The 25129-nt window shown below is 30.1% G+C and overlaps 1 protein-coding gene across 1 annotated transcript in view; it reads right to left on the bottom strand.

Annotated features, from left to right (window-relative positions):
- The window catches only part of LOC130901300 (uncharacterized), a 55805-nt gene extending 32792 nt beyond the window's left edge, over nt 1–23013 (bottom strand). The window contains exons 1-3 of the mRNA XM_057812540.1: nt 22930–23013; nt 18398–18425; nt 15685–15987 (exon numbers count right to left, since the gene is read on the bottom strand). Coding sequence (XP_057668523.1) covers nt 15685–15986 — 302 coding nt within the window. The 5' untranslated portion in view covers nt 15987; nt 18398–18425; nt 22930–23013. The remainder of the gene's footprint in view (nt 1–15684; nt 15988–18397; nt 18426–22929) is intronic.
- Nucleotides 23014–25129: the final 2116 nt, after the last annotated feature.

A 25129-nucleotide genomic window follows, 5' to 3' on the forward strand; every position in this document is an offset into this window, starting at 1 on the left:
TCACTGTTAACATACAGTTAAGTAAAGCTGAATTCGAATGAATTTCTTACTTATTACATTTATGAAAAATTTTGAAATAAGTGAAAATTTTCCCTTGCAAGCAGATTATATCTACAGTATATTTTTGTTAGGATGTTAATGTCTTTAAGATATTCAAAAAGATTCTGGCTATTACAGTTTATGCCAAGTTCTAATTTTTCATTAGAGTTATTGTCTTGTCTTTATTCCTGAAATTTAGAGCAATCTGTTATAGTTTATTTCAGAAAGGTATAAATTAATAAAATGAGGAATTCCGTCCAGTTCGGCTCAATTTCGGTATCGGTCATAGGTGTAGGTCTTGAAATAGTATTGATTGTAATATTAAAATTTCAAGTAATTGCGTAAGAGAATTAGGAAAAGTATGTTTTGAAGTATCAATATCGATATATTGTGAAGGGATTACTTAGTACATTATACAGTTAAGTTTTGCGAAAATACTTAAGAAGTATAAAGCAGTACAGAACAGAGCAGAAGAAAATCTTTTATCTTGATGAGACGTGGATTAATGAAGGTTATACAGTACCAAAAATATGGCAAAACCAAAATGTAACCAGTGCTCGCCAAGCTTTCATGGAAGGCCTGTCAACGGGTATTAAGGTGCCTTCAGGTAGAGGGAAAAGACTAATAATCGTTCATATTAGAAGCGAAGAGGGATGTTTAAAAGAAGGTTGGAGAAAATAAGAAATTATTGACTGGTTAACCACCAAAAGTATTGAATTTGAAGTTAATTTTATAAAAAAAGAACTATTAGCTGTAGCAAATTTACACAAACATCGTTTTATGAAATAAGCCGTGGAAGATATGGCAGAAAAACATAGTTTAAGTCTACTGCGCTATATCATTGGTAACTAAATCCTATAGAACTTATATAGGCTCAAGTGAAAGCATTTGTAGCAATACACAATACGACATTCAAATGAAAGCCATTAAGGAGGTGACACCAGAGAATTGGCGAAAAGCAGTCCAGCATGTCATTAAAGACCCGTTCCTTAGATGACGAAGAATATTATAATTTTTTATTATTCAATTTCTGTATAATGTATTTTTTGTATAAGTGTACCTAATACTATGTACATAATGTCTAATTTTTATTCTGTTAAATTTTTTTTCCTTTTTACGAGTATCCTACCGGCACGCTCCGTTTTTAAATCAATAGTATCCCTTATTATAGATGAAAATTGTCCGGGCTGAGATATGTAAATGAGAGCAGGAGACGAGACATTAGATTTTTTGAAGTAGTCTTCACTCCGAATATTTCTTGATATAATTTTTTTTCAAATCATCATCTCATAACTGCAACCAATCTCGTTACCAACTCCTGGCTACATTATGCCTAGATCTGGTTTAAAAAGAAAAATATTGAAAAAAATGTCAATGGTTGATGGGAATTGATAGGAAACTTCTTAAGCAAGTTTTGGTTGCAACAGTGATAAATATAAAATGTTATATTTGTTAAATAGCTTATTTGGATATCCGTAATTTTATTTTAATACCTCGTTATGTAGCTAGTTTATTATAAAAATTTAAAATTATATATAATATCCGGACTTATTCAATTTTACGATTTTTTTAAATGAATAAAACAGAAATCATGAGAATTTGTGGAAAGTGATAGGTAACGTATTGAATTCTATTGTATTGAAGTTAAGACAAATAGGTTATTATCTACCTCATCCTATCATCTACGGGGCTAATTAGCCCCAGGAAAAATAGTTGAATTCATATCAATCATATACTTTTCTACTGCGTTTATATTGGCTAAATAAATTTCTGAAAATTTTGGGTGAACATTTGAATTCTTCATCATAATACTTATTAAGACTATATATTTTCTCAATAAATTACGTTCGTGTATTTTTCAAATAAAATAATATGAAAAAAAATATAAACACCCAGTATACAATTCTACGGAAACTTTCTATTCAATGATTGCATGGTAGTAATATTTATGTTATTTTAAAATAGTTGCAATGACTAAGGGATTAAAAAGAATGATAACATTTACTACACTAGGAATGAAAGCAATGTACCTGTAAACAGTTTTGCCATTATTATATTTAGCTTAATCTTTACTTCCCTCCTATTTTCCATTATCCCTTTATTTTTAAAGATAACTAGCTACCTGTTCGAAATGCATAAATGCATTTACATTCAGGAAATATAACTTAGTTCTTTAGTGAGAGTGTTTAACAAATTTAGGATCCTAGGTAAGTATTTTTATTAAAATACGTCGCAAATTTATTAACTTATTCTGCTCAATTTGCGTTGATACTAGGGATTATTATATCCCTATATATATGTTGAATAGTTTTTACTTTATTTATATAACGATAAATGTATAAACCGTAGAATTTTCCCTTGTAGTTTTAGCTACGGGGAAGTTCAAATTTATTGTAATTTAAACGTAGAGGAAAGGTTCTGCATACTTCAGTTTTGAAAGTAAATATCTTTCACATTAGTTATCTAATTGCTAATAGCTTTTTTTATTTTTTTTTTAGCAAAATCTAGTTAAAATGTATTTATTCTCAGACATACATATATACCTGTATACTTCATTTATTTCCAAAATTTGCTATATTTCACGTATCTTTCCGATTCAATGTTTTTAAATACAAACTAAATTCAGGTTGTTGAACAGTTTTTCGGGGAATTTTCCCACTGAAAACAAAATTGAATATCTTTCCTGTCAATGCAAAGCAAACAATAGAATTGTATCTATGCTAAAAATATATTCTGCAGAAACCACAACTCTCACAACCTTTAATGTCCTATTCTCATATTATTATATAAAAATTAACCTCTTTGGGACAAGCTTTTCATGAACAACAGAATTTCCACATTTGGTTGATCAAAAGAAAATGTAAATTTAAGAAATAAATTTAAATATATTATACGAAAACGGTTTTTTTAAAGTATGACTTTTCAATGAAAAGTTTATTATATCTTTCAAAATAATCCTTATAACTTCACATTTTTTAAGCTTGTGGTCCGAAAGCAATTTGGGGCCCAGATATAGTCGATGAGACAATAAATTGTAATGCAACAATGATGTAATGAAACTGTTTTCTTCAATAAATGCGGTCGTTTTTCGTAAGTTTGCCAACAAAACATAGCATATTAACTAGTTATCGTTTTTCTAAATACTCCATAAAGATTTGAAATCAAACACTTACAATCACGCCATGATTTCATTGGTAAAAAAAAATGATTTCTACTTTCTTGGATAAAGTTCATCGCTTCGAATATAATTTTTTTCCTTTAGTAAAATTGTTTGCCCAACTTCCGTCAAATCTGACATTGACAGGTGGAATTCACATTACTCTTGAACAACTTGAATTTTTAATGCGAGCGAGCTTTTGATCAGCATCAACCGGTCGTGCCACTTACAAATTATTACCCGAGAATCTTCTTTCTCCTCATTTATCCGACAAAACGAAAACAGTTGTCTTTATTTGAGTATTAAATCTAGTCCAAATTACTAGTCTCCTTTGAAACTATAAATTATAAGAATAATACCCTAATTTTAAACTGTTCCCTTCGGAACCAATGGAATCTTCAAAGGTTTGTCACCTCATAAACAAAACAAAACGGCAAGTAATGTCTATTGAGACAAAACTACCACTTTTTCAAGCCTTGTGTGTTTTATAACAATTTCATTCTAATTCTTTATCTTATAAACTCCCAAAAGCCGCTTTAGAGAAGCTGAATCACCGGAAGCCGTAGCGTTTTCTGTTTTCGATGTCGATGTTTCGATTAAATTGAAAAAAATAGTTTCTGAAAAAATCGGTAAAACCAAAATCAAAAGCTGATCAGTCTAATGATGATAAATGTGTCCCTCTGTCCAAAAGGATTATCTTAAAAAATTCAATTATTGAGCATGTTGTGGAAGAAGAGTTCGATCAATTTATTTGCCCTTTTTTTGATCGTTTTGGATTTGAAACATCCTTGTCAGATAGAGATTCAGCTGAATAACCTGTTGAGAAAGAATATAAAAAAGGGAAAGAAATAGTCCCCAAAATGAGTGAAGACTATTATCAGCGGTTTGAGTACAAAAGAAGAAGTTTATAGTACAAGTGGTTGCTAAATATAGTAAACAGTACACTGATTTAAAAAAGCACACACTTGAATACACTGTGTACACCACCACTGCGTCAACACTCACAATTACACTGACTTACGCGCGTTTCGATAAACAAGTTATCTTCTTCAGAGACTGAAGGTAAACTTGCTAATACTTCGAAAAATTAGGCAACTACTACGTATATAACTCATGCATGTAGTCTTAGTTTTCAAGTGAACAAATTTAAGGCATGTAATCTTCCTGTTTTACTATTCACACGTTGTTATTTTTTTACATTGAAACGAGGGTACCGCACTAAACCACACCGTTGTTGTTTCCATTTTATTGCTATTTTATCAAACAATTTATACATCATATATATAATGATATGTTTTACTTTGAATTATACTGGGTGAAACAATAAAATATGCACTCATATCACATAAAATCTTCAGAGCTAAGATAAATAATTGTTCCACAGAATTGACCTCAAAGGAAAAGGACATAAGTACATTGCTACTATTTTTATAAAATTTTGAATATTTCTGGCTTAGTACATTAACCAGAATTCATTAGGAAAGCTAAATAGCAACTTCGTATTCAGTTTTTGTACCCTATTACAAATATTTTTAAATCATTAGTTCCATTCAATCTGTTTTGTAGATATTAACTAATTATATATTTAAGTTGTTTTTTAAAAAAACGCAATTTCTCAATTATCTTGAACCTAATTCAAAAAATGCACTCATTCTTAAAAAAAATAATTTTTTCTATCAATTTTTGTTCAATATTTTATATGATATTAAACCTATTGCTAATTTTGTAAAATCTTAGATGTGGCTGATGGTTTTTCGTTTTGTCTTAATGATAATTATTATTCAAAAGTTCGTATGTTTGCCTCTTTCTAGGAATCACTTGGCAGAACAAATTTTCCTATGTGCTCGTCGAACGATCTTTCGGATTCGATACAGGTACTGCGCTAGATGCACGAAATATAGTTGTGCGCTTGATACAAGTGCACTCCTCGAACCCCACCATTTTTTCGCATAGCTGCTAATTTCAAAACATTATTTTTTATCATCACATTCTCAGTTATTGTTTCCATTTCTTATAAACTCAACTCATTATAATGTCTATCAAGTTTTCATTGACGTTATCTTCAAGAACAATATCAAAAATACATTTTGCGGAGATCAATGCATTTTGCGCATCTTTGAATTAATTTATTCACTGTTTCCTCTACACCCATAAATATTGAGTTTTTTATTTTTCATAGAAATTCCACTAAATTACTCACGTTTGATATACTTCAGAGCAACGCTGATAATACCGTTTCAAAATATTTCCAACAGTTCTCCACGTACACCTCTCCGCTCTTACTTTGATTTTAACATATTTGGAGATAATAAGTGAAGTACTAAAAGATTGGTGTGAGGGAACAAGGAAATAGTTTATGTATATAATAAATTATCGCATTGCTGTTGAAATTTAAAAAGCTCTCATATTCCGTGAACTTTCATACAATTTATAATACTATTGCCATAATTTTAAAACGTAAAAAAAGTACGTAAGAAGAGTTTTGAAAAATCGGCATGAGTTGGGATAGACGATTTTTTGAAAAATAAACATGTTACATTGAAAAAATTGCACCTAAATTTCGAACGGCACCTGATGTGTCAGAACGAAACAAAAGTTTAGAAAAATTCAAACACTTTTATTATAATAGGAAGAATAAAAAAATTGGATGTGCAAAATTCGGTCAGTGTTGAAATTCCGACAAGAAAAGTAAGTATTTGGACAAAATTTAGGAAGTTGCTGGCCATGTGTATGAAAATAGCATAAGAAGTTCTTGTCAAGCATTTAAGGAAGATTGATCTTCTATTGATCAATTGAATAGAGCGCAGAATGGTATGAAAATATTTTAAACAAATTCGAGCATATCATAGTTTCTTTATTGAGAACTACTAACAAGCACCTGGAAAAAAGTTGACATGCAAAACTAAGAAAAAATTAGCTCGACTATTCATTTCTTAAAACAGAATTAGTAATAGTAGAATATTCCAAAAGACAGACAATATTGTAATAATGAGATGGCTGGTAGTACAAAAACTACTTTTCCTGCTATGAGAACCAGTTAAATTCCATTGAACTTTGAAAATACAACACGGATGACTAAAATGTTAAAAAGGTGTAATCAAATATATGGCGAATGTATTTCTCATTTAACGGCTTTGTGAATTCAGATTTGTTAATTATAATGAAACTAGAAATAATACCAGGAGAACGTAGTTAAGAATACAAGTCACTCAACATTTTTCTACTGTTATGATACAAAAATAGTTCACTTTTTATTAAATACAATGTCAAACTACGAAAAAACACTTCTTGTTACAATAGCACTTTTCGTAAACTGTAACCATGATTCAGGTAGATCACTAATCAGCTGATTGTAGATCTTAGCGCACATATCAATTTCCGAATGTAGCGTTCAAATTTAGGTGGAAATTTCAAACATAATCTACAAGAACTTTTGATTTTTATTACTTTTTTTGTGCGTCAAATCGTCCATAATATTTATTTAGTTGTGTAGTATATTCTAGACGCTTAATAATTGTTATTGAGCAGTTAACAACGATTTACCCCCTCACACGAATTTTGCACCAAAGAAATGAAACACCAAAAAACAACAAAAAATTACACCAAACAATGAAAGAGATTCTGGTAAGATTCCGATTAACCCAATCAAAGTTTCCGAAAAGTCCTTATACATATGTATTTATCAAAAAAACAGTCAACTCGCATATAAAAGAATCCAGTTATAGGTAAATGTAGTTACCTGTTGGACGCACCGATTATAAAACTTAACCTTCATCTGAAAACGAAATAATAAGCCGAGAACAACACGAAGAAAAATTAGAAATAAACATACGAGGCCATTAGCATATTGTTTTTGTTTTCCGCTATTTGAGTTTGTGTTCCACAGAGGACTAATAGAAAAGTACGAAAAGTACCCAAGATGATAGCTATATTTCCATAATATGGAACGAGAAAAAAGTCTCACTTTTTATTATTGCTTATTTCGAAATACAATTTTGGACTCTAGAGAAATTAATATCTCTAAAGTATTAGATGTTAATAGAACTGAAAAATAAAAAATTACGATCCATTGTTTTCGATGTATGTGCCTTGTTTGGTGAAGTCGAATTTAAAATCCATGGCAAAGTCGCCGTATGTAACGGCATTTGGGTGATTCCATTATAACTGTGATATTCAATGTCCTGTATTGTTTTTTTGTACTAGTCATTAATTAATAATCAATTAATAAAAATTTTGTGTTAATTGAATAATTCTTAAGATATTTAAACATTATTTTTATACAATATAACTTGCCACTTAAAGAAAACTTATACTACATCACTTGAATGTCAGTACCGTGTCATGTCCATTCCTAGAATTTACCGATAAATTATTAATTTTTTTTGTCGTAACAAATGATTTAAACTAATTACCTTATAAATTCTAATGTTTATGATCAAACTGAGGAAAATTGATGCACTTGTTGTTTAATATCTTAAGTTACCATGTCAGTACCGTGGATAAATGAGTCAGTACCGTGGAACTCAAAATCCGACATTTGTGTCTTGCTCGTGATACTTTGAAGTTATATGAAGGTAAATTCCTCTTAGAGTTTTATTTTTACAGTAAAATAGATGAATAATATGCATAAAAAAGTTAGAAAAGTTAAATTTTAAAATCTTGAAATTTTGAATACAAAAAATCACAGTTAGAACGGAATCACCCATTTACGCTAGTGACAAGACCACAAATACGCCGGGCTATGTCATTTTGGTGGAGTCTTGCCTTAAAAATATATTACATCCAAAATAGAGAGGAGACAACAATTAATTATTGCAATAGTAACCACTCATAATTGATGAAAACTTTACATAAAAAATCACATTTGATCACTAGTTATATGCAACCTATCTTTATATTTAGTTTTACAATATTCAATATATCGTAAAGTAGATACAGAGATATTGTGAATTATCTTTTTTCATTAAAGTTATCTGTTTCTATTTTTCACTAGTTTTACCCTCAGATTCCATATATTCGTATACCAATATAGGTACTTCTTAGAAGATTAATATACATACATTAATATGCAACATTTGCTAGTGGCTAGCAATTTTCAAATAATTTTATTTGTTGTATTTTATTTTCTTCGCCCATATCCATTCCATTTTATAGGTATATATGTTCATTTAGCCTAAACAATTTATATCGAATTTAAATTTCATTTCTCAGATTTAAACGAAATAAACATAAACACTTATTTATACATACAAATGTGAACTGAATAAAAAGCTTGTAAAACTACATTTTTTAAAGCTGGGGGGCCTCATTCAGCTTTGCCACCTCTGGCGGGCTTAGTCCGCCACTGAGATCACCCATTTTACCATTCACTCAATATGTATTTCTTTGTTACAGAAGATGAAGCAGTTTATGAACATCATCATATTAATTTGTGTGGTTGGTGAAAGCGTGCCAGCAGCAGTGTTTCAAAATATTGACACCCTCACGGCTGCAATTCAGAAAATAAAAAACGCAAATAATCTTGCCTTAGCAGAGCAGCATAATCCAACATATACAGTTACAGCACATACAAATATTCCAGTAAAGGAGGACTTCGAAAGCACGACAGTGACAAGTCTAGAGTCAATACAAGAAAGGAATGTTGCTACTAGCTACAAATCTATATTATATACTGCTGGTTCAATTATAACTCTTGCTTCGGCAGTTTTCATACCAATGGTGGTTTGTTACAAATTGGAAACTTGCAAACGATTTGTGAGTGATAGTGTATTCTCAATAAGCGATAGGAAAAAGAGAGATTTAGAGTACGTAGAAACTGTCCTTGTAGCATTATTGGACAGTTTTGTAGAACAAGATATACAGCAAGACAATGAAGGCAATATCCAAAAAATGGGACGTTCTCTTTACAATGATCCATTACTAATTTCTTTATCTAAATATTTTGATAAATATGCTGACGAGACTGTGAAAAAACATGTTAAAATGGTGGTGTTCGTTTTGGTTCATATTATGGGAAAAATTTTGGGACTTTTTCAAAGCATCCTCCAAGTACTTTCAAGATATGGAATTCTTTGAAATTTGAATTTAATTTGATTTTTGAGAGTTATGTATATATAATATATGTATTTGTTAAAATAAATTCGATGAGAATTAATTGTCCACTCATTTTAAGAGAATGGCGAAATGCTAATCTGATATAGAAATGTCTTCTAACCTTATTCAACATCTCAGACGTGACCGATCTAATCTCAAGCGTGATTCGTCTTATTAAACCATCTAAGTACAGGGTTTATTTTTTTATACAATACACACAAAAAGAAGTCTAATGGCGTCATGCTGGTCATTTTATGGTTAATTTACTACTGCACATGGATTTAGTAATGGGACGGTGCTCCATCTTGCTAAAACCGTATTATATTCGTAGGAGTTTGTGGGTTTGCTGAATCGGGATATAAGTTTATCTAAGTTGCGACGACATTGTTCTGTAGCAGTAATATTTATCTCCATTCAAATTACCATCAACGAAAAAGGGACTGTGTAATATAAATATGTAGTATAAATGTATTCTCATCAGAAAACCAAACATCTTCTAATTAGATCATATTGTCATCTAACATTACCATCATTTGTTTACAAAAATATGTTTGCCTATCGAAATCCTCTTCCATGAGCTTCTATTTTCATTTAATATAAAAAAATTGATGTGTGGCTAACGTTGTATAGTGGATTTCTTTTCGACTAGAATTATGTGACTCAAGCATAATATCCAATTTTGTATTATCACTTAATGCATTGACAGCCATTTTTGTATCTGTCTCACATGAGCAAGCTCGAGAAACTGCTTTCCTATTTTGCTAATTGTTCCTTGTCGTAGATATAGGCAGCAAATTTTCAAATTTTTCCATTTGGGTCCGTCAATTATCTCTATAACTTATCATTCGTTGAGAGGTTTTTTGAGTATTTCTGTTAAATGAATCATTTTTCTGATATTACTACGTACAATTAATAAAATTCAAACGACAATACCACTGATACTGATCACTAGTGTCATGCAGGTAGACAACAAATTGCAAAGACTAGGAGTTTCAAACGAAAATAAACAAACCTTTTCAAGTATTCTTTCAATTAATATTAGTAGAAAAAGTTTGGATTGGTTTTTGCTTACTTTCTGAATATCGAGAGCTAAATGGGAAATAAGTAAATTGTAAAGTAGTGAATATGTTATGTTGGGTATTAATTTTTATAATAAATTTGTAAACACTTAAAACAGTTGAAGAAAGGTGTGGAACCTTGTACATGAATTGTGTTGGTATTGGCTACGGTCAATCCTGTATCCAAGCGTTTTCCCAACATGGCCTCATTTATTTATTAACAAATTTATTCCAATTGGTTTTGTTCACACCGTATATGAAGCACCTGGTATCAAAACCGACAGGAAAGCATGACTTTGATAAGGAATATTATGTTATGTATTAAAATTCTGTATTACTGCTACCGCGTAGCTTTTTAAACAAAAACCTTTATTTTATTTTGCATAAACGTTAACAGAATTTTCACAAAGATTATTTGTTCTATTTATTTAAATATTCTACATTTCTACGCCATAGGTTATTTGCTTCTAGTGCCTCGCCTTCGCCTTACATATAAAAATAACTAGAATTTGCAATTCCGTGTTATATAACCAATACTACAATCTTTCAGTACAATATTTGAAAATTTAGTATTTAATTTGAAAGTTCGAGTCGCTGACACTTAATCAATTATAACAGAAGACAGGATCAAAGTATATTATTACTTCTGCAATAGATAAAGAGAAAATATGAAGCGTACATGAGATGACATTTTAATACCGATAGTATAAAGGGCGTTAAAATATCTGTGAAAACTGTGTTCATGGTATTCCGTTCATAGAATTTTCTTGATAAATTCTTAATAATGTATCCTGAACTCTTACGATTAGTGAAAATGGAGAACATACTCAACATATTACTGTGTAGAAATCAATATATTAGAAAAAGACAACCAACTGATCAACTTTTCCTAATAAATTTTCAGAAATTTCTAACAGCAAACATCAAGAACTGGTTCTATTTGTCGTATCGTAAGGACTCATTACCAATAAGTTATTTAACCTCGCGTCATTTTTGCCGATTAAACTCCACTTAAACTTGCAGACCCATCTAAAACTATAAACTGAAATTGAAAATTAATTTAGAGCTGTGGTATCAAAGACCTGGTTTCTGAATAATATATAGGTATACAGGTTTTTTCTAAATTCATACGAAAAAATTCAGGAGGTGATTGCTCGTATGAAATTCCTACAACAAAATTTCCTCACCCCTCCTCTTCCCGAGATATCACCCTTAAAAGATGGTGACTAAGTTTGAATTTTTATTTCTTCTAAATTTTCAGTTATACTAGAAATTTTTTTTAATATTCCTGTCACATTATATGGGGGTGAAATTAGCAATCCACTGAGGTCATGAAATGAAATTATAACTTGAATCCCTTGTTTTATTTGAAAATATTTTTTATTGTTGAATTTTTTTTCCAAAACAAATAGCTGCAGAGAGAGAAAATAAACACCATTCATAATTTTCTCAATAAATTGAGTGGAAAACAGTAAAGATATGAAATGTAATATGATTCATAATAAATGCTTGATAGTAAGGATTGATAATTTCACCCCCGTATAATGTAACAGAAATATTCAAAAAATATCTCTTGTAAGTTCTTTGCGAGTGCACCAAAATTACAGAATTTAAAATTTCTAGCTTTTCTAGAATTTTAGAAAAAACACAATTTTAGTCACCATCTTTTAAGGGTGATATCTTGGAAAGGTGTAGGCTGAAAAAATTTTGTTATAGGAAAAACCAATCTTCATTTCATACTAGCGATCACCTACTGAATTTTGTCGCGTGAATTTGGAAACACTCTGTATGTTATGGAATAGAACTTAAACGTCACAACCAGACTACTACATATTTCAATTTCATTATAATCCAATCGTGATATGTAGAGGAAATCCTATGAGGATTAAAATGGTCTGAATAAAATTAATGAGTTGGGATTAGATTCATAATAATTGACTTAAAAAAAATATATATATATATATATATATATATATATATATATATATATATATAATTAAACGCCCACGTCTGAATACAATATTTAAGCTCTTAAGGGTAACGATAAGAAGCACCGAAATTTGATTAAAAGGGATTTATTCAGTTATTACTAGATTTGCTAAAAGTTTGGTTTTATCCTTGACCTAACCGATTCCATTAAGCCCTCTCCATTCTAACTCAATGATAAAGTTATTTCATTCTCTCGATATTCACTTTGAATCTCTTCTCTCTTCGTTCAAAAAAGTTGTGCAGAGTCTCTTATTCTTGGAGGCTTCTTGTTAATTAATATCTCATTCATTATTCGAACTAGATAATAGTTATTTCATCGCAATTTACTTGTTTATTATTTAATGAAATTAACATTTATATTTGTAGACATTCAGTTTTGTTTTATATTTTGTATTATATACTTATACTTACTTATTAGATACCTATACAGTACAAAACTTTCTGTTACGGCAAAAAGGAGCTTCTCTACCCATCATGTCGTTTGATTGTTGTAATATCAGCACCTTTATTAGTCATTAAGGTTATTGATTGCGCTCCATAAAGTGGCCACTATAAGTGTTAGCCGAATTTATAAAAAAATGAACTTACGACAAAATGTTTATTGTAACTGATTGTGAAGTACGTTTCCGATTAGTATATCGTAAAAAGAATCTATTGTTGATAAAGTGTTTAGTCGTTAAGATATATGTTTTCCATGGGTCTCTACAGTATTAATGGAGAATACAGCTTCAATAATTTAATAAATGCCGAATATAGTCTCGAATATCGAAACAAGCAGATATGCGCTCCTTTCTTGGAGATCAGTAATTTTCAAGTTCGCAGAATAGCTAACCATCAAACATAATCATTTTTTATTTTCTACATGGTTCTTATCTGATGTGGAAAATATTTTGATAAAAAAGTATTCTAATTGACAATGACAACATATTATATGGTAAAAGTATTGAAAAAATCTAATCAGACTACATAAAAAAACTTATTATCAATACATGGCTGATTCCTACTTTAAAAAGATCCATTTCTTTAGCGATGCATGTTGAAATAGCATTGTTTGCCCGTGAGGCCCATGAGTTTTAATAATAAAAGTAGCTCAAGTGTTTTATTGAGAAAGCATAAAATTATTGGCAAACAATTTGAGAATGGTTGAAAAAAATTATCATGTACACAAATCCATGCTTATCGAATATTATATACATACATATATACAGTTATCAACAGGGCGCAGTTGCTTAGCGGAAGTAAGCCGAGTTTTTAAGTAGAGTATAACAAATTAAATGTAAGAAAGTTTACATTTACCATGAAAGATAAAGATTCTCCTATACCAATTTCGGAATGTCATTTGGCTGGATCAGTCTATAGAACCAATAAATCAGCTTTGTTTGAATCTTTGGATTCAAAACAAATCGTCAACATACACAGACATTTGCTTGATAGATGGCTCTTTCACAATGCACAAGATTTTCCAAAAACTTTCATAAAAATCATCTGATGGTGAACAATAACAGAGCCCATGAAATACTCTTAAATTTTACTGATATTGGTCACCCTCTAACAAAACTCATGAAAGATGTAATCAAGGTGCTTCATTTACTTATCATATGTACCTGATTTGTGTCCCAGAACAAACACGACCAGCTAAATTTGGAGAAGAGTTAATAAATAGCTATTTGAAGAAAGATGAGGTGAATTTTCAATTATGTATGTATTGGCAACAAAAAACCATTTCCTCGTAATAAAAATTATTACTACTTTTCCATATTCCATATTCCAAAACTGTCTAATGAGTAAATAGCACATGATTTGTATTAGCTTTTAAAACAAAATAAGTCAATGAACTAAATTGATAATTTCAAAGACAAATTACACAAGTTTCAGTCTGTTTAAAGAGAGGATAATCATAGAAGAAAAATACATCCTCAAATGGTTTTATGGTTAAGCAGAGTGGAAGATGGGATTAAGGAAAAGGTTATTGAAGGTAAAATATTTTTTCATAAGTATCATCCAATTTCTTGATTGTCTGAGTACTTAAAAATTATATCATGTTTAAGGTGACGTTTAAAAGAGGAGTACGATTAGTTTTGCTTTATCAGTTTCTTGCCCACAAAAGACAAAGTGTTCACTTCTTTGCTTATTTTTATAATTTCACCTTAATCTGAGTTCGTTGATAAACCTAATTTGTCACCTAGTATACAATTACCATGATACTGGTACATGGTACATCAATTTTTTGAATCCTATTATAAATAAAAAGCAACAAGATTTATTGCTTTCATTCATTTGTATAATTTTTTATTTCACTTGATCAACCTTCCAACCACCAATTATTTAATTCTTTAATATTAACTGCAGTTCAAATTACCTTATTACCACACAAAGAAATAAAAAATCTTGAGCAGAAGTTCAACAGCAAAATATCGTCTTTAATAAACTTGTTGCCAACATACAGCAAATTTTCGTGAAATCACACAATTTTCTTTTTTAGATACTTACAGCACTCGTTTCATTTATAACTAAACTATCCAGAAAACGTCCGTTTAGTTGCACGTTGCCGCTGCCGCTACATTAATTTTTATCCTTCAATTAAATAATGGAAAAATTGTAAGCACCAAAAATTTTCTACAAACTTTGCAAGTCATAGTATAAAAAAGAAAATTCCACTTCATTTAATGTTACCATTTTCCGACGTCAAAACGCTTGGACCCTCCCTCGTGCTTAACTTAACTACTTATATTTTTACAAAGTTAACTAACCCTACCTATAAATTTGATTTTAGCACAAAATAAGTGTATCAATATAGTTGGATTGAAATCTATATTAGCTTTTTTAGTGACACCAAGAAGAGGTTTAATGTTCGCATATTTTGAATAAACCACCAATTTTTTGGTGAAGACTGATGTTTGTTATAGTACTCTATTATCAATTACAAAACATATTTTATAAGAAACAGTCAAAAATTCACTTTGCTAACGCGTATATTATCCGAATTAACGGACTAAAATAAATGTTTACTTTAAAAGGGGGCGTTAGTACATGTGGACTTAATTGACGTATATCAAAATACATTATCTTTAGTATACACCCTTCAAATTGGTGTATAATTTTAGAGGATTATTTACTTAATAACAAAGTCGTCTTATAGTCCATACTACTCAAATAGAATTAATAATATGCGTCTATGCTTCTTCAATGATACCTATACGGAAACAATGTTTAATTCTCAATGTAAAAAAATACTAATTGGAAAACAATAAATTTTCCAGCATATTTTTCATAAAAATAAATTGGTTGACATTTTCGAAACGATATTGTCTTCATAAATCAAATACTTTCTAAACCAAACTTCCTTACCTGCTATCAATCGTTGTGTTTTTCTCTCTATATCTGATCAGTTCCACTCCATCGAAAAGTTCAATAACGTCCTTGCCAATGGCGTTATCGAGCATTATGAGTCCTCGTCTGACAAAACATTCTTTCAGTATAATCGCTATTTGTTCAGGATTTTCAATTAAATTTTGATCATTGGTCCAGAAACATCTGTTCAGCAATAATCCGGTCATTCTACCGAGACGCCACCAGCTATTAGACGACACTGCAATATTGCTGAACGTTGTTACAGTAACGAAGATCACAAAGATGTTACACAAACGCATCCTAGTAGAGAAAAGATATTTTATAAATAAGTTAAAATGCTTTTTTATACCATATTGTTATCATACAACTAAAACAATAGAAAGTTGAATGTGTTAGCTTTAGACTTTTCTTGTTTTTAAAGTTGAATTAATATAAATCTACAATAGCCTTTAGAGTTATTAAAAGAATCCAAATAATATGTTATTATATTTCAGATGCTTGGGGAAAAATAATAAAATTGAACCATAAAACTAGGAATGAAAATGTCTTCTTAGTAAGTTGTTAATATTTGAATAATATCCTGGGTTCTTCATAAGTAATGGACCAAATTGTAACTAGACGTTCAGAAGGCAAGAATAATTTTAATATTTTAATTTTAATCTATTTTATGTACGAGAGAGTGATAAAACGCAATTTCTGATGCAAAACTTAGTACGGTTGTTTTCATTCTTTTATATCCATAAGTTGTATAGAACAATAGAAAAAGATTTTAAGAGGCCGAAAACCCTGTGTATCCAATGTTATATAGCCATATTATAAGATTTTTTCAGTAAGTAGATACTAATTTGCCAATAAAGTTTAGACATTTTGTTTTAATTCCAAGAATCTCCTCCCAACAAAGTCCACCTAAAATACGTTGATACATTTTCCATTTACTGAGGAGGTTCAAGTTGTATATTGTTAACAGTTCAGTTGCAGCTTAAGGTGCAGTCTATTGTAAATTCTAGTGTGATTATGGAAAATTTGGAAGGGCCGCGTAAAAGCCGAGAAAGCGGTCCTTTAACAGTTGATGGAGAAACATTAATATATGATTGTTTTAAATCATTTACACACAAACATATATGTAAAAGTGATCATGACACAGTGAAATTAGTTAGTAGTACGCTGTTATAACAGTAACAATCGTTTTTGGATGCTTTAATAATGTGAAGCCTGGAAACTAGAAAAAGGCAGTGAATCATAGGATTAAAGAAGAGAAAATGTGTGATTTGGAAAATATTAATAATGAAATGGTTGACCCACTCATTGTAAATACTGGTTGCGATAGCTCATCTTCCAATTCCCATTTGGATTTGTAAGAAGTAGCTCTACTTATAGTGGTGAGTTTTTATATTAAAATTATTATTTATGAACGTAATGTTGCTTAAAAATCAAAGTATAAACCCTTAAACCTATATAATCAATGGTACACAATATTCTTAACAACTTTTTTATAAGGATAAAATATTTTCGAAAAATTACATTTTTACCATCAGTTCTTCAAACGTTATAAGCAGGTTAATTAGGTTAAAATATAAATGTACACCCCATTATATTCACGAGGTTGGTCCCATAAGTACCTGGCCTGATCTAGAGATGGCGGTAGTTGCCTAAAAAATACCACTCTATAAAAAAGTACACAATCTATAGAGCATATGTTTCAAGTTTAAAAACGACACGTTGGCAGCCATCAATAGTGAACGTTTTCAGTGGTCAACCAAATAAGGTGACGACTATAGAAATGATCAAATCCACAAAGCGGTACTGGATGATCGTCGACTGAAATTGCGCGAGTTAGTAGACATAGTGGGCATTTCAAAATGTGCGTTAGATAGCATATTAACTGAAAATTTACACATGAGATGTTTCCATGGAGTGTTTGGCAATGTTTCACAGGAATTAACGAGAATTTTTGCGCCGTTTCATAATCATGGATGATCACTTCATACCCGACATAAAATAACAAACAAAACAATGTAATGAAAAGGGCTAACCGGTTCCAAAAAAGGTATTATACAAACTTATTGCAACGTTTGAGCGAACAAAACAAACTATCCCTATTCGTCAGATTTAGCCCCCTCGGATTATTTTTTGATCCCAGACTGGAAAAAATGGCTCAGTGGTCAAAGATTTTCCAATAATAGAGAGGTGATGTCGGCAGTTAATAGCTATTTTAAGAAACTTGACGATTATTACTATAAAAAGGGTGTCAAACTTATTGAATATTGCTGTGAAAAATGAAAAAGCTAAAACGAGATCACGTTAAAAAATAAATATATTTTTTTCCTAAATATTTGTGTTTTCATTGTTGGGCCAGGTATTTCTGGGCCATCCTTGTATACAACTATTATTTCGTACGGAAATACTCAAGGTATAACGTGAAAAATATTTTAACTGTCTACCAAAAGAAATGATACGCCAATGGATTACGATTGCTTCATCATTTTATTACTCTCTCATCTGAAAACAGACTATAGATGATGTTAAATTGTAATGGATGTTTGTTAATAGATTAGCTATTTCTAATGACTTTACAATTGGATATAAATTGAATGGGTAAATACGAATATGTGAATGAATTCGAGTAAACTCGTAGATGTCGCCCCATGCGTCATGTGAATTAAATGGAGCGATGTTTGAATTTTCTGACACTTATTATATTACAACTCACTCATTTAATTTAGATAGCCCCAAAAGTCCTGTAAAGGAGAGATACACTTTATTTAGTTTTCAAAATATCAACCACTTGCATTTCAAAGTTTAATATTCACTTAAGATCATTTAAAATATTAATAATCGATTGAGGACAGGTTCATTTCAACTAAAATATTATCAAGGCGTCCCAAACTTATCAACCTTCTACAAAGAAATGAAATTTTAATAAAAATTCTATAATATGTAATCGTCTATTGCCTTCAAATTATGGAATTAGTCAATAATTCGAGATCAAGAAAAGTGACAGCAAGAAACTTTATATCCCTAGCATTTCACGTATATGAAAAATTTACTGCAAAGAAAACTGAGTTGATTTTGTTAGGTACTAAAGAGGAAATTGAATGATGGTTTAATTGGAAATATTTCACAGAAGGTGAGAATCAAGCACAAATTTAATTATTCAATTAATTAATTAAATATGACTTTAACATGTCTAATATGGAGGTTTAAGATCAAATAGTTCTTGTGTGACTGTTATGTTGTCGTTTTTTATAAATTGGCGTGTACTATTTTACAAAACCAATGTAATCTATAAATTAACTTTTGTTTCACTTCATATTATTATCAATTATGGTAAAGTAAATATGGAGTACATCCATTAGGATTATACACTCAATATTCTAATGATCAAAATATACGAGGATGGTCTCAGAAGTATGTGGCCCAACCAAGGAAACATAAAATTTTTGAAAAAAAATTATTTATTTTTCAACATCAGTCGAAAATTGATGCACCCACCATTTTTCTTCGAAACATAAATCCACCACGAGTTTTCAACGGAACATGAGTGTCAATCAAGAAAAAGATGAACAATGTTATCGAGGTAATAATTTGCCTGGAAAATTCAAAGGTGAAGACGTACTGTTGCCACGTATCATTCATACATTTCAAACATTTGTAGTTTCCGGTACGAATCGCTTTCGAAATGTGCTCCACGAACACAGGATATAGGCCAGAGCATAGTGGCGCATTCGTTTGCAAAATTGTTTTAAGTCGTACTTTTTTTTATATGTCCGGGAGATGTTCCTGATTATAAAAGTGTAAGATGACACTTGATATCTTTGATGTTATTGTTTAAACAAGGAAAAACTGAATAAGCCAGAAAAAATGCATTTTTTGCAATGAATTATTTTTTTTATATTCTTTACAATATTTCGAATGAAAAAAGTCCGTACACCTTTTATCGTATCTCCAATCCATTAATTGTTATGAATTTTTTAAAATTCAAAATCGCCGAAAATCCTCATTTTCCTGAATTAAATAATATACCTAAAAAATTGAAATGTTATAATTTCTAATTTTTTATCAAATGTTTCAACTATCTTGAACAAATAACCTAAATAGATTTGATGAATTTTGTTTTTTATATGTTTTGTTTATAATATAACAATATGCTCCCTAGAGAAACTTTCGAGAGTGAAGTCCCATCTCAATGTATAAGATGAGAAAGGCCGTCGAGGCGCTTAAAAAATTGTTCTCTATTTTTCAGTAGTAATACGTTCAAAAAAAATATTCCTACTGCTTCTAATATTAATCTATTAAATTTTCGTTTTAGAAATAATTTTTCAGTTGTTAATCAGTCTTCTTGATTCTACATCTACTCGTTTAGTTTGCAGTCGTATAATTTCCAAAAAAACATGTCGTTATCTTTAATTCCCAAAAAAAATGAGCTGCCTTACGACAAAAAGTGTTTTTTTATGGTCATGGCAGCGCGTTAGTGAAGCATCCAAGATCTGAAACATTTCAGAAATTAAAAAATATGACTCTCCGTCGAAATGATGACGTGACAGTGCGATTTTATAAGTTGTTCGATGAAAATAATCTTCAACAACCGTTTACGTGGCATCGTTAATGTTATTGTTCTTACCCTAGTGAACAACACATAAAACTTAGAATGAAAGTACCTCAAAAAGAAGCAGAATCAATAAATACTCAATTAAATAAGGAGAATATGTTTAATACTCAATCATGTTCATCATCAATTCTCAGCCAATCAAGAAGATCTACGGGAAATCCTAATAACAATCAAAACTTATGTATCATTTGTAATAAATTAAGAAAAGGGCTTAATGGAACTATGTATACAATTTCAAAAATTTCTGTTGCGGAGAAGCTTTTAAAAGTTGCTACTAAAAGAAATGATGTTGTTTTTAGAAAAATATATTTGTGGGGTTCACCTAAATCTTTACTTTCCATAAAATATCACCTATTATGTATCAGTCAATATCACTACGAGATACAATATTCAAGTCAAAAAGTGGGTAGACCTTCGAATAGTTACTTTCGTGAAACAATTGTTAACGCATTTTTAATACTAATAAAAAATCAAAATGGACTGATAATCAAGTATTTCATTTACATTGTCTAACTTAGCGTCTTAATACTATTATTACTGACAATGAGGAAATCTACGAGTCAGATTATGAACCTGTTAATAATCGAACACTTCTTCTGATTATCAAGTACGGAGATAAAGTGTTATTTTCTAATCCTCAAGATAGAACAAAATAAAAATCTCCTTACACATAACAATAAGTTGAAAAATTTAAGAGATTAATATTAGAAACATTAAGAATATTTTTTTAAAGTATTACTGCTGAAAAATAGCAAACAATTTTTAAGCGCCTCGTGGTTCTTTCTCTCACCCATCTTACACATTGAGATGGGAGTGAGATAGAAATACTTCTCTCTCGAAAGCGTCTGCGCGTAGGGAGCATATTGTTATAACATAAATAAAACATTTAAAAAAACAAAATTCTTCAAATCTATTTAGGTTAATTTGCTTAAGATAATTGAAGTATTTGATAAAAAATTAAAAATTATAACTTAATTTTTTAGGTACATTATTTAATTCAGGAAAATTGGGATTTTCGACGATTTTGAATTTTGAAAAATTCATAACAATTAATGGGTTGGTGATACGATAATAGGTGTAAGGACTTTTTTCATTCGAAATATTGTAAAGAATATAAAAAAAATAATTCATTGCAAAAAATGCATTTTTTCTGGCTTATTCAGTTTTTCATTGTTTAAGCAACACCTCCCGGAGATTTTAAAAAAAAAATACGACTCAAAACAATTTTGAAAACGAATGCGCCACTATGCCCTGCACTAATATTAAATCCTGAACATTTTTTATCAGCACCGCGAACGCACAATTTCAAACTGCGCATGAATCTGATGACATAACATGTTCAAGATATCTACCATCTACCTCGAACAAATCTATTATAGTCGTAAATAATCTTTGGTCGTAAATTCGATAGTACGTGAGGATGTTTGGATTTTTCTAACTCAATCACGCGTAAACGGCTGAATTGATTTGAATGAAATTTTGCACAATTATTTGAACGTTTGTGTATAAATTTTTTTACGGATATATATATATATATATATATATATATATATATATATATATATATATATATATATAACAAAATAACATTAATAATGATTTCCTCTCTATATTTCTTTCTATGGGCCGTCTAGAGCTGATTGTTATAAAACACATTCTTGAGATTTAGAAGATTTGAAAAGAAAAATAAAAGCTACATCTAGACAAGTACAAGTAGAAGTTTCGGTAACCAAAGCTTGCCAAAGGTTAAAGAAGAATCAGAAATCTTACATTATTTTTCTCTCTGTGATATATAATACATAAGAGCGCTTATAGTTAATAAATCAGTGAAAATTTTGAGAAAATTACTATTATAAAAAATTTATTCAGATTATATCGCCAAAAACCTGCAATATTGGTAGCTTTTTTTTAAAACAACGTTTTGAAGTGACCCTTCAAAATCTATTGTAAAGTATTCATGTCGGGTGATCGCCGTAATATTGCCCATATAAATCGAAATGTATAAACATCGTGGAAGTTGAGATAATTGGAATTTTTCTATTCAAAACGGACTGTATGTATTTGTTGGTTTTCTATACATATATGAGTATATACGTTTTTCTATTTCTGACATCTTATTCTTTTTATAACGTTTTTTTGACTATTTTACACTTTTATAAAGATGACTTTTTGGCTGACATTATCGAAATATTTCCTGGAATTGTCAACGGAATAAATCAATAGATTTTCCATTGGTATACGAAAAAAACTTAATTATCAAGTTTTATAGATTTATAGATACTTGAAATGATGATAGAATTTTCTCAAATTCTTTAGATCTTCCTATTAATTTATTAAATTTTATTTCTGTGTATATGAAACATATTTTAAAATTTTTGTTATGTATATGATGCTGTCTCAAGATTTTTCTATTTTGAGATTAGCGACTGAAAGTCATTGGTTTCAATGAAGTTGCTATATATGATCAATTTTTTTGGTTAAATTTTTATCGGTTCATATAAATTTGTAATCTAAAATCTAAACAAACAATTAATAATTGAAATTGGAATAAAATGTTCAACCACTTATTTATATCTATGTATGTGTATCTAATTCAAATTTGTACAATTGAAATGATCCAGCTTACAACTCACATTAACTTATTCCCATATATCAAATTTGGTTTTGCAGGTAGTTCACAATGTCGTACACATCACTAAGCAAAACCTCACTTCACATCATTATTATTACGCTGAAATACAAAGAATACAGCGTCGAATGACATTTCAACTACTTTTATTGTTACTGTTTTTTCGTAACATACAATTTGGTTTATACGGGGTATGAATGTAGATTACGAATCATCGCAATATTCCTTCAAAGTACACGTAAAAAAACTTCCCTTGAAATAATTTAATATTATTAACGTTATTATGAATTACACTCGTTTAAAACGGAGTAATAGGTAATTTGATTATAAACACAGGTAGATGAAATTATTATTAGAAATTTTATGTGCCGTTATCGTAGATCTTTAACGTCAATTTCGAGAAACTGTGTTTTCAATATACAAAAAAAGAGCAGAATACTGGCAACGAAAAACAAAATAGGTATACTACCGGTCAAAAGTTTTTGCCCACCCCATAATCCATTCATTGAATTTCTAAATTATACACTCAAACAAACGGTGCCTTACAAACAAAAAATAATAGTATTCCTAATTTGTTTACTTCATACGAGCGTATGTTTATATTTTATAGACGAATGCGACAAGTTAAAGCTTATAAATACTGGTTAATTTGTATATTATTCTTTAACTATGAATTATTTCTTCGGTGTATATGATTGTAGTTAAGTCCCTGTTAGCCCTGTGAGACGCAAGAAAGTGTTATACGTTTTGGACCTAGATATCTTTTTATGAAGTTTGTTTACGAATTCGTTCACACAAATTCAGATTTGTAAATTTCAAAATGGGTAAAGCCAAAGGACTATCGGTAAACTAAAAATATACATGCACAAGGAGCTTTGGCAATAGAAAACTTCCAGGGTGACCTCGAAAAACCACAACCGCTGAAGATAAACGTATTGTGCCTTCAAGTACTTCTACAAGGAAGAGGAGAGCCAAATAATCTGTCCTTTTTAAAAGGAAGAGGCAGTTGAGAAACATCTTTAAAGACACCATAAAATCAAGAAGTTGCAGTGGGCTAAAGAACATAAAAATTGAACGGAAGACGAGTGAGAGTTTCATGAAGTGATGATTTAATGTGTGAGATTTTTGGGCCTAGGAGAAGAGTGTTTAAACGCAGGTCATGATAGATCCATGTAAAATCCTGACCGTAAAACTCGGCTCGGTTATGGTTTGGGGATGTTTTGGAGAAAGGGGACGGAAGACCTAGTAAAAATTGAAGTTGTTTTGAAAAAAGAGCTATATATAAATATTTAAGGAAAATGTACTACGTTCTGGCCAGCGCCTGATCGATAGAAAATTTATGTTCCAGCAAGACAACGATCTCATCTATTCCTCGAAGCTGTGCAAAGAGTATTTGAAAGAATTGGTAAAGAAAAATGTACTGAATGTAATGAATCGACCATCACGGTCCCGACTTAGAACCGAGTCGTTGGGGAACAAATTGAACAAGGAAGTCAGAAAGTAATATCCTACTCCGACTTCACATATTTCCAATATCCTGAAAACAAATGTAACAATATAGATGACAATTATTTGTCGAAATTTTTACAGAAATGCCAAAATAGTATACCGAAATAATAAGAGTAAAAGGGGCTTATATATGTTCTTTCAAATATTAATATTAAAATCGATTGTACAATACCATTTTCATTTGTTGAGTATATCGAAAACTATGGTGGGCAAAAACTTTTTACCGGTAGTGTATGTATTATTCAAAACAAAAAAAGCTGTATCGAATTTCTGAAAGGAAACAAAAATTGAATAGAGTGTTCGATCAATGAAATTTGTAAGATCTTTAGCAAAAAATTCATTCACAGTTATAGAGCTTGTGAGATGACGCATCAAATGTTTATCAATATCTAACTATTACCAGTTTTTTCGTGTACTAAATTCTTTTGCTAAACAATTAAGTGCTGATCTTAAGAGATCTTACAAACCGGACCACCCTGATTAAATTAGTTACATCTCGCATCTATGAGAATAGAGGATAGTTCAGATAACAAATTTAAATAAGCTGTAGATCTTAAAATGATTCGAATTTTATAAAATGATACAAAAAATGTTGGAATCATTGGAACGAGATACGGATCTACAATGAGATTATAAGATTATAGATTCGTTTGAAAACCCCGTTTAGGACAAAACCTTTGTGTAGAATAACTATT

Source organism: Diorhabda carinulata, chromosome X (assembly GCF_026250575.1).
Source record: "Diorhabda carinulata isolate Delta chromosome X, icDioCari1.1, whole genome shotgun sequence".
Lineage (NCBI taxonomy): Eukaryota > Metazoa > Arthropoda > Insecta > Coleoptera > Chrysomelidae > Diorhabda > Diorhabda carinulata.